This window comes from Cryptomeria japonica, chromosome 3 (assembly GCF_030272615.1).
Source record: "Cryptomeria japonica chromosome 3, Sugi_1.0, whole genome shotgun sequence".
Taxonomy (NCBI): domain Eukaryota; kingdom Viridiplantae; phylum Streptophyta; class Pinopsida; order Cupressales; family Cupressaceae; genus Cryptomeria; species Cryptomeria japonica.
In genome coordinates, this window is record NC_081407.1 from 786,929,931 (window position 1) to 786,941,973 (window position 12,043).

Here is a 12,043-nt window from a genome sequence, read left to right on the forward strand (position 1 = left end):
ACTCCAAAATTTATCTCTAATCTTAATTTTAGAAAAAATCTAAAAAAAATTGAACTCCCAAATTTGATTTATTAAAAAACTGAATATATAGAACTTCCAACTCCCCATAATATTTAGAAAAACTTACAAAATAAAACTCCTTCAAATACTTCTATTTTAAAAATATATTTTAAGATTTTATTTTTTTTAAAGTATGTGTGTAAACATTTTTACCAAAATCTAATAAATAGCTTCTCAATTAAAAAATAAACGATTTACTTCATAATTTCTAATCTTAATTTAAAAATAAAAAATGAAAAATCTAACTCCATTTTAGTTAAAATTTTAAAAAGTGAAAATATAGAACTCTAGACTCCACTTAACATTTAGAAAAAAAACAATTTCTAATCTTAATTTAAAAAAAAAATCTAAAAAAAAATTGAACTCCCAAATTTAATTTAAAAAAATTGAACTCCCAACTCCTAAAAAAAAACATATTTAGAAAAACTTAAAAACCGATAGTAAGTTTCTGCACCAAGTAGCTAAAGAAACTTAATTCTCTAGGTAACTTGGGAAATCTTCAGAGGAGACTCACATTAAATCCAACTCAGTCCATATTGGTAATGCTAAATTATCCTTTACCAGGTGTTTTGCAGAGTGAAATCGAGATTTCTGTTACATTGCAATTCAAGACAACTCTTCAATACTTGTATACAAGGTCCAGGGGTGATATTTAGAAAAGCTCGTGTGAGGTCGTAGTGCGTTAAGGAAAAAAAATTCAACCTCAATGTACATAAGACAATATGTTACACTTTTTGCAATATTTCATTAAACAATATATAGACAACATTATACTTTGTCAAATTAGTATAATTCATACACATGAATTGGAACACCTTACAAGATCAAAGAGCTGAAATTTACATGAAAGGAAGTTAAAACAGTTTAATAAACTTATAAACATCTAAAATGTATGTTTATGTGGGATTGTTATTGTGAAGGATGCTTTGCATGGTAGATTTCACCTTCCTTTGAAAGATGTGTTGAGGCAGTTGTCTTGGTGATCCACAATATCTCTATTGCAGTAATAAATGGAGTTAGACAAGAAACTCCATTAGAGACAAACCAACATAAATGAAAGAAAGATATCTATTGTCGTTCGTCAATAATATCTCTCACAAACATTTCATCACTTCCTTGAAACTACCTCTCTAATATCAGAATTCGACAACCTTAAACATCTCCTTTCGTACAAACACTCCGCACAATCCATAGTCTGCGATCAATTTTATTCATAAAATTGTTAAAAGGCTATTAAAGAAAATGATATAGAAAGATTAACTATAAGACTATTAAACATCTCCTTCATAGAAACACTTTCGCCTAATCCATAAAGAAAGCTCAAAAAATTACCTGGAACATTATAGTCAAAAGATTCTTTGAGTGCAAATGTGTTGTCTAAAAGGGTACCCAAAGCAAAGAACCTTCATCATCTGACATCCCACTAAATTAACAGACATCTCCCCTGTTATATTCTGGTGGTAGATACAAAGATATGTTAGCTGATGCAGGCTACGATTAGAATCTGTTATTTTTCCACTATGTAGATTTCGAGGCAAACTAGGGAAATGTAAATTAGAGAGCTTGATACCAATTTTTAAGTAATAAGCCCACTAAGTTGGTTTTTTGATAAATATAATCTCTTCAATTTCGACAGATTTGACAAAGAGGGAATGGAGCCTTGGAGATGGTTTTCTGACAAATATAACTCAGTCAATTTTGAGAGGTTTCCGAAAGAGCTGGGAATCGTGCCTGATAAGTTATTCATACTAAGGTAAAGCAACTGCAGGTTAGTGAGCATGCCCAATTCACGGGGAATGGTGCCAGATAAGAAATTTGCCCAGAGGTAAAGACCTTGCAGATGAGTGAGTCTGTTCAATTCAGAGGGAATGGGGCCTTGGAGATGGTTTTCGTACAAGGCTAATTCTGTCAATTTTGAGAGATTTCCCAAAGAGGTAGGAATGGTGCCTGATAGGTTATTTTGCCAAAGGTAAAGAACCTGCAGGTCAGTGAGCATGCCCAATTGAGGGGGAATGGTACCTGTGAGACCACTTGATTCCAATTCCAATTTAACTAAGGAAGACATATTTCCGAGAAAACTGGGAATGGTACCGGTGAGATGGTTGTCTCCCAAGTACAATTCAACTAAGGCGGACAGGTTTCCTAAAGAATGGGGAATGGTGCCTGTGAGATTATTTGCTCCTAAGTAAAGAATCGTCAGACTTGTGAGGCGACCCAGGTCAGGCGGAATGCTGCCATGCAGTTGGTTATAAGAGAGTCTCAGGTCATGCAAACTGCGGCAATCGGAGAGAGAGGGGGGAATTGGTCCTTGTAATTGGTTGGCATGCAGCCAGAGTTTGTGCATACGGGGAAGTTGGGCGAGTTGAGGTGGAATGTGACCAGTGAGGGCATTGTTAGACAGATCGATGGATCGAAGAGAAGAGAGGTTCCCTAGGACAGGAGAGATGGTGCCGTGTAGGTTCATTAGGGATAAATTGAGGGCGAGGATAGAGTGAGACGATGGATCGCAGGTGAGCCCAGACCAATTGCAGAGGGGTCGATGGGGAGTCCAATCGGGCAGAGAAGTGGTGCTGTTGTGAGAAATGGCATCTTTAAATCGCAACAGCAATTGTTGGTGTTGGTGTTGATAAGTTTGAGGAAGAGCGGAGGTTGAAAGGATGGAAATGGAAAGCAATAAGAAAAGAGGAGCCATGGTAACGCAACTTAATTAGAGCAGGGAGAGACAGAACACACAAACAGCCGATTCAATTGAATAGCATGGAATGGGGATGGAAGAATAAATAGATGATGGTGTGCTACACAATTTTTTTTTTTATCTTTATCCTTTCCACATTGATTCAACTATGCCGAGACGCATTGTGGTTGGAAGTGAGAATAAGTATAAAATACATAAAATCCTCGCAAACTGTTAATTATAATAGACGGTGCCGCCTCTTAAAATTTCGTAGATATTAAATCTCTCCATAGCGCACATTTTGGATCGTCGGAGGATTAAAAGTTACGCTGGTAGTGTGACAGCAATAAAGACTCTCTTGCCTGATAATGGCCTTCCAACTGAAAATTTGTACGTTTAGATTGACAAAGTCAACAAGTTCTTAAGTGTTTGGTCTCCAAAATGCTTCGTTGGCAAAGTCCATTTCTTTTGTAATTTTGGTAGTTTTTTAAAAGGATAACTTATAACCTATCGGGAAAATAAAAATATACAACAATGCAAATTAAATTGACGGGTTAAGTTGTAAATTGAATCGCTTTAAGATATATCTTAAATTAAATAGGGGAAGACGACCAATAGATAACATAGTTCTAATAACCGTCACTTATAGTCATGTTGACCCCCCTATAGTCGTCATAGTGAAAACACCATTAATAAATTTGTTTTGTACCAATAGCCGATCATTTTTTGTATTTTTTTGGTTCACAATTGACCTATTTGTGCACCACTATTGCACCACTATTGGGACATTTGTCAACAAGTACTAGCAATTTTGAGTTGACAATTACTGGAACATCTTTAATTAGGTATGAGGCGACACTTTGAAATGTGCACCTTTTGACCTTTGTGCGCATAATTGATTCCACAACATGCATCGTTACTACTGATCTGTAGGTGCGCGAAGTTAGCTATGACGGTTGTGGGTGCGGAAAGTTAGCTATGACGGCTACTGGTGCTCTTCCACTAATAAAAATATATATTTATAATAATAAACAATAAACATGTTTTAAAATTAAATTAAATTTAAATTTTAATATATTTTATTTTAATTAAAATAAAAAACGTTTTAGTTAAAAAATAAGTTCGTGTTTGTATAAAGTACTTCGAATTAAAATTAATTTTTATTTATAAATTTTGTTAAATTTGTTTTTCATTTAATTTTTAAAATACTATAATTTAAGATTAATATTTTGAAAGGTTTTTAGGTAGATGTATTTAAGATAGTTAGAATAGTGTGTGTGTGTGTGTGTGTATATATATATAATGAAAGGAGAATATGAAAGTTTAGTTTATCTTCATTTAAATTTAAATTTAAAAATAAAAAAATAATGTAAGAAAATTAGTTATGTAAAGGACAACATATCATAATGAATGGTTATATTATATTATTGTGTTTTTTTTTTCAAGAATAAATATGTAGTAATTATTTATATGTATGTGTGAGAGAGATGAACCATCTATCCATTCTCTAAATACAAATTCAAACTTCACCAACAAAATATATATAAATTGAAGTCAATAGTTCAGAACTCCTAAGTCATTATATAAATCATTTACCATAAATACATAAACATACATGTAATGGATATATCATCTAACTCAAAATTTTAATTATAATAATAATGTTGGTGTAGTCACATAAATCTGTCCAGTTTAATTAAATGAATATTTGCTATTTATTTGATTAAAAACCCACTAGCCATCAGTTAATTAAATTAATATTTAATTAATTTATCTTCAAACATTCTCCTATTAATTAAATAAATTATTCAATTTATTTTAATTAATTCATTAAACCAAATTTACAATCAATTAAATGAATAAATTTTGTTTATTTAATTAAATCCCCCTTTTCATCTTTTAAATAAATTAAATAAAACATTTATTTAAATCATTAAATCCTCCCACTTGCATTTTCCTACAAATGCAACTTGCACCCATTTATTGAAATAAATGAATTTTTATTTTAATGGAAATCCTATTTTCCCTCACCCACCAAATCCACTTACATTCCTAAATCCCCTTCTAGATTCTTCTAAACCCATCCTAATTAACCTAATCCATCCCCTAATTATTGTCACATTCCTAAGCAACTTTGAGTCACTTCTCAAAGACTCCAAAGTCTTTGAAAAGTATTTAATGCTTTATGTGCTCAACAAACTAACCTCTAAAGTCTTCCAAACCACTAATGACTCTTACATGACCATTAATGGCTCTTACATAACCATTTATGGTTAATTCAACTTGCACTCATGTGTCTCCTCAAGCATTTATTGCTTTGACCATGGTTATCCGTTTACCTTTGCACAAGAATTTATCCATTGGATAAAAGCTTTATTCTTTGAATAACGAATTTATTCATTCAACCCAACCTTGACCTTAATTCCCAAGTTAACTCTTAGGTCATATCAAGAATTTAATGTTTATTCCCTCTCCTCTCAACCCCTCTCATGTTGACACTTGTCATCCTGGGATTGGGTTGAAAGCCCTCACATGGATTGAATATCATTCAATCCTGACCCTTGTTGAGATTACTCAATCTCAACCATCCATTGCTCCATTTTACCTATAAATAGAGCTCACATTCCTCATTTTCAAATCCTCAAGCCTCAAGAATTCTCAAGCATTTATCATTCTTAGCCATAAATCTGAAAACTTGTATGCATTTAATCTATAGTGAATTCTAGAGGGCATTTAGCATTTACATTTACTCTTTTGGATTAAAATCAACACTAGACTAGATAATAATCTCATTTCTAGATTGTTCATACTTGCATAGCATTTAGAGTAATCATCTACAATCTTGAACCTCCATAAGCATCCATAGTGCAAAAAGTTGCTGAGAGCTACACTAATTTGGAACTTGGAGAGGAGAGGAACAAAGGAGAAAGAGTTAAGAGCGTGATAAAAGATATTTGGAGATGTCTTGTGGTATTTACTTCCATAGTTAAATCCTTTATCATATTTTTAGTGTCTCTTTTGATATGCCTTCTTAGATTAGTTTTTGGTTGAAGAACACTAACTTTGATCTTGGTTTCTTGTGTTTTTGGTGTGTTATATGACCACAAGTTTTAATCTAACTTTGTCTATTTTGCAGAGCATCATTTGGTGAACCTGACGTGAATCTAACAACAATTTTTGCTTAATAACTAACTTTTTGACTGTTTAGCTTAACACACAGGTCACGCTTTGGTGCCTTTGATTGCGTTTTAGTGCTATTGCAATTTGATATTCTAGCGCTATTGTATTTACATTAGCGCTATTGTCTCAAATTTAGCGCTATTTCCCGTACATTAGCGCTTTTAAGGCTTAAATAGTGCATTTGTCCATGTTTTAGCACATCTATTTTTGCTGTTAAAATTTTGATTTTAGCGCTTTTGTCTTTGTTTTAGCACGTTTGTGTTAAGCAGTGCTTCTATTTGCACACAGAGTAGCGCTATTGTAACAGAACGTTGTAAAAAAGACCATGTAATCGAGAACATAAATTTTCTTAGGCTTGTAGAAGCCTAGCATATGTTTGGATTTTCCTAACTATTCGTTTCATTGTGCAGGTTTAAACTAACTCCTTTTGTTGTTTAAAAATTAAAAAAATTTATTTGGTGCTCTAAAATTCACAAACACAAATTTCATTTCTTGCAAGTTAGGTTCAATTTTGTTTTGGTGCTCTAAAACTCAACAACACAAATTTGCTTTCATTGCAAGTTAAGATACACTCTATTTTTGGTGCTTAAAACAAGACAAGACAAATTTCATTTTATTGCATCAAACTTAAGCAAAACTCACAATCAACACTTCAATTTTTTGGTGCAAGTAAAAAGAGCAATCAACTTGTCTCATTTTGCACAAACGATTTTACTTCATGCAAAAGTGTTTTTCATTAAGTTGACTAGGATTTCAAATTCTAGTTTACTTAAACATATTGCCTTTGAAGTTAAAAACAACATCATGGTTGTTGGAGAAACATCTCCAAATAGATAAAACATCATTGTAATGACAAGTCAAAAAGAACAAGTGCATTTCATGTTTGGCACACTTGTGCAAAAGAGTTTGTCAAGTGGTCCTACTTCTAACACACACTATCCTCTCCCTTGGCTCTCGTGGTCCTAGGTGCAAGAGAAAAGTGTTAGTAACACTCAAGTTTTATCTTTTTAAGAGAGGTCTGCAAAGAGATCGATCACTCTTGTGAATGACCTCACGTGATAAATCCTTCAAGGCGCTATAGAAATTAGGTGAGAGTGAAAGCTATAGCCTTAGGTATAGCTGTTCCTATAGTGTAACTTGCCAAAAGGACAAATTGGCCCACCACAAGTTACAAGGCTCTTAAGTGAGTCACTATAGAATGAACTTATGTCTAAAAACATCGAACATTACTAAGCACCTTTAAGTAGTAGCCCACCCGTTCTATTGATTGAAGATATTTGTGATACAATTCAGTGCAAGAGCATAGATGGTTTTGCTCCCAAGATACTCACCGTGCATATTTCTTTGAGTAGAAACATAGCTTTTTGAAAAGTCACTTATGGCTTGATGAAAGTGGTGACTCCCCCATCATAGGGATCATCTATTTGCTATGCTCGTGCAAGACTTAGTATATCACATCCTTACTTGCCACAATGGGATTCATAAGGTATGTAGTACCAAAGTCGAAGAAATATCAAGATGTGGGCTGAATTTATCACAAATGGCCATTTGACCTTAGGGATAAAAAGTGTTTGAAATGTTTTCATTTTTGAGTCAAGACCAATGCAAATTGAGCCGACTTCAGGCTTTGGAAAACACCTTAAAATACATCTAAAGGAAAGGGTCATAAAAAGTCCAAGGATTTGGGTTGATCTAGACCCATATTTATTTGTGCCTTTTTGAGGCAACATTTTTGTGTTTGTATGCTTGCTTTGTTTTCTTGTCAAAGAAAAATAAAAAATCAGTTCAAACAACAAGTATTCATCCAACACAAACATTTTTCAGAAACCAACAAGGATCAAAATCAAACAACAAAAGTATCAAACTACGTGACCATTCTTCACATCTTGAGAAAGAAGAATCTTCATCAACACATCAAATTGAAGAAAAGACCATTGAGCTCAAAGGCTCTTATCAAAAGGAGGAAATTCTTCTATCTTAATAGACAAATTTTTGTCTCTAATAGAGCTTTTCTACGTCACACGCGTCTCTATCTTCAAGGGAAATCAAACGAATTTGATCAAGAGTCATTAAACCATCGAGATTTTATGCAATATCACGCTTTGAGTTATCACAAAAATAAAGGAGGCAAGATCAATCCTGACTTCTTTCCAGATATTTGCATCACATATAACGTAGCTCTTGATGAACCACCAACTCCCGAAAGAGAAGAAGAATAATTTGTCCCATATGTGACACAAAGATTTTATTGAAGTTGAACATTTCATTCATTCCAATACCACATTCACATCATCACTCCATTTCAACTCTCAAAACATTAAGAGGTTCTTGTCCTAAGTTCTATTTCAATATTGCTTGAATCAAACACAAAACCATCACTTTTTAGAGTGTCTCTACATCTAGGATAAGCTCATCCTAAGAGACATCTCTATGCAGGTTAAAACTAGTCTATGAGTGAATCCTCTCATTAGTAGGTAGTTAAGTCTGTAACACATCTTAGATTTCTCTAAACCTTATCACTTCAAACTTTGTCAAACACAACAACTAATTCAAGAAAGAACTTTGGTCACATCTACCTTTAAGTGCTAGAGATCCATATGCAAAATACCACACCAACCATAAATCTCTCATTTCATCAACAACTCATCATCATTTTCACCCAACATCAATAAAAACTTATAAATAAAATGGCTCATACTGGATCACAGTCTAGACAATGAGAAATTGAGGAAGAAGAAGAGGAGGAAAATATCAATGAATTCCAAGAATCCCTTGGAGGAAACGCAAATGACGAAAATCCAAGTACTCCTACCCTTGCGATAATAGAAAGGGCACAACACAACCCTCTCTTTAATTTTTGTTTGACGAAATATTCAGGAGCAATGCTGATGCTCACTTTTTTAGACTTGCTCAAGAGGGAGCCAAACTCCCCTCTAACTTTGATCTTGTACAACTAAGACAAGCATCAGAATGACAAAGTCGCAATGAGGACGAAAGAGGTAGAGATCCCATCAGATACAACCTTCATCATGGTAATCAACCACCTCCTCCTCCTCCAAATGAAATAGAGATGTTGCAGCAACAAGTTGAAAATCTTGCCCAACAACTTCGTAGTGGTGTGAAAACTAATCAATTTTCACTCAATGATATTTGTCCCTATCCCTTTGATAGGAATCTTCATATGCCACCTTTTCCACGAGGGTTCGAAACATCCAAGTTCAAAAAGTATAAAGGAAAAGGAGATCCTCGTGATCATGTCAAAGAATTCCATTCAGCTTGCCTCAAAGTGGCATACGAGGATACGTACCTTATGCGCCTTTTTCTCCAAAGCTTGTTAGGAACAACCGCATCATGATTTTCCCGATTACCAGGTGGCATTAGGACATTTCAAGAGCTCATCCAAAAGTTCCTGGCATATTACTCACACAACATTGAACTTGATATCACCATGGCTGATCTATGTAACACTAAACAAAAACCAAGTGAACTATTTTCAGTGTTTCTGCAACGATGGCGTCAAATGTCTAGCAGACCTTCTCTTCAGTTACTTGAACAAGAACTAGTGGAAATATTTATTTCCATCTTAAATGAAGAAATGGAATTTCACCTAGATGTCAAAGACACAGATTCTTTCAATGACATGATCACCAAAGGCTTAAAATGTGAGCAGGCTCTCATCAAAAAAGGACTTATCAAAATATACAATGATCCAAAGGATGTCCCTCGTCCATGCTTCAATAGTGACAAACCAAACTTCTGGAACAAAAACAAAAATGTCGTCAACGACGGGGTTGTGGATGCAAGAACTATCAAAAGTGCACAAACTGTAGTTCGATTTGCAGGATAGAATCCCCCACCCAAGACTAACATAGTTGCTCCTCCAAATCAAGGCCACATCACATCTCAAGGCGAACCCAAACAGCGTCAACAAAATTTTAAACCAAAGCGAACATACACTCCCTTAGGGGAACCCATCGAAACAGTGTTACGTCAATTGGTTTCTCAAAACTTGGTAACCTTACCCAAAACATCAAATTATGAACCTCAAATCAAACCTTCATGGTGGAGGGATACTGAACATTGCAATTTCCATCAAGGGAAAGGGCACAAGACAAGCAATTGTCATAGATTAAAAGATCTTATTCAGGATCTTATAGATCGAGGTGAAATCGAAATCGAAGGACATGACCCAAAGACAACAAACAATGATCATCTAATGTTCAAAAATCCACTTCCATCACAAGATCAAAGGGGTCCTTCCACTTAAGGGAGAAACACAGACACCACTAATTATACACAAGCAGCGTATAATTACACTGTGAATCACCTATACGATGCCAGTGAACAAATTGCAACTATTACTATCAAAAATCCTAGCTCCACTTGCAATGTTGTTACACGTTACGGGAATATTACCATAAAAGCAGCTCCACAAGGCACCACATCTATCCCAAAGCAGTATAACCTTGTGGACCAATTAGACAAAATGCCCGCACTGATATCTATCTTAGAGCTATTACGCCTATCTTCATCTCATAAAACAATCTTGGATCAAGCTCTCCACGAGGCGTCGGTCCCTGCAAATTTGAACACAGATCAGTTCCAAGCTATGGTTGGCAATCTAAGGTCACCACCTTGTCTCACTTTCTTTGAAAGTGACATATCCTCCTTCTAGCAACCTCACAATGCCTCACTCCACATTGAAGGGTTTATCAATCAGCATAGGATCAAGCAAGTCTTGATCGACAATGGAGTAGGCCTGAATATTTGTACACTACAATTAGTCACTACATTAGGATATGCAATTGAATCAGTGGATCCCCGCAAGAAGATCACAATCAAAGCTTATGATGATGCAGAGCATTCATCCAAAGGAGCTATTGTACTACCAATCCGAGTGGGCCCCGTGGTGAAGTACATCATATGTCAAGTTCCGGACCTTCCTCTGCCATACAATTTGTTGTTGGGAAGACATTGGATACATGCCATGAAATTTGTTCCATCCACTTACCATCAGTGTATCAAGTTCCCACATAATGGTGTAGAAATCACGATCCTGGGAGATGCAAACCCCTTTGCATATTGTCATAATATAAATCATCAACTAGAGATTACCATTCCCAACAATATAGAAGCCATCTCCTCCACCTCATACGTAAGTCCAGCCTCTCTTTCTAGTTCAAACACCACTATACCCAAGCAAGAGAAGCTCAAGATGAAAATTGCAGAGGAAGGTCCTAGAGAATACAATCTAAGCCAACTCTATTGTGTTGGACAAATGCCCACTTCTCATAAAAAGCATGGCAAACCTCAACAAGTACTTCAAACATCACTGGTCAAACTAGCATGTACTTTGATACCTTTCATCCTTGGAAAGAGTCAAGAAGAGGAAACCAGAGATGAAGACGTAGCAGAATGGATCTATAAGGATCCTATCACCACCGACATTCTGCAAGCTAAGCTTCCCATAGATCAATATGGAAAAGGTCTTCTCATTATGCAAAGGATGGGATATGATGGTCATAGTGCTTTAGGGCATTGTAAGCAAGAGCAACATGAGCCGCTACAGCCAGAATTAAGACCCAAAGACAACACAGGCTTAGGCTTTCAAAATGAGATCTTTCCTAAGCTTAGATTTAAAGGGAAACCCAGCAAACCACTATATCAACCTACTACAAAGAGGTTGCCTTTGATTATAAAATTAGCACCCCAAAACATAGCAACTACCCCATTGAGGCTAAAAATCCTAGCAAAACCACCTGCAATGCCAATCATCCCATCAATCAAACTAGCAACACCATCAACAATAGTGATAGCATCAGTAGTCCCCTTAGCAGCAACAACTATATCAGAATTCCCAGTAGTATTGACAACACTAGCAATTCCAGAAGAAGCAGCAGATTCAACACTACCAATACTTCCTTTATCAGATTCATTGATCCCCATAATTCTCCCTGCAGTGCCGATCATTTCATCTACAAAGGTACATCAACCTATCACACCCGTAGTATTTAACTCAAAAGATATCCTAGTGTGGTACAGTAATCGGCTATTAGAAAGCGACTCAGAAATTGACTCACATGAGTGGGAATTTGATTCAATGTAGCTTAACACTTCAGATGAGGAAGA

The 12,043-nt window shown here is 35.3% G+C and overlaps 1 protein-coding gene across 1 annotated transcript; it reads right to left on the reverse strand.

The window, feature by feature from the left end:
* Nucleotides 1-966: 966 nt before the first annotated feature.
* LOC131069578 (probable leucine-rich repeat receptor-like protein kinase At1g35710) lies at nucleotides 967-2,783 on the reverse strand. Its single transcript, XM_058005082.2, has 2 exons — nucleotides 1,393-2,783; nucleotides 967-1,255 (listed from the first exon to the last, which is right to left on the reverse strand). Exon 1 carries the CDS (start codon nucleotides 2,750-2,752, stop codon nucleotides 1,637-1,639), a length of 1,116 nt encoding a protein of 371 aa, XP_057861065.2. The 5' UTR covers nucleotides 2,753-2,783; the 3' UTR covers nucleotides 967-1,255; nucleotides 1,393-1,636.
* Nucleotides 2,784-12,043: the final 9,260 nt, after the last annotated feature.

Bases quoted from the DNA above. Each gene is read 5' to 3' on its own strand.
- LOC131069578 (XM_058005082.2), bottom strand. From the start codon at position 2,752: ATGGCTCCTCTTTTCTTATTGCTTTCCATTTCCATCCTTTCAACCTCC.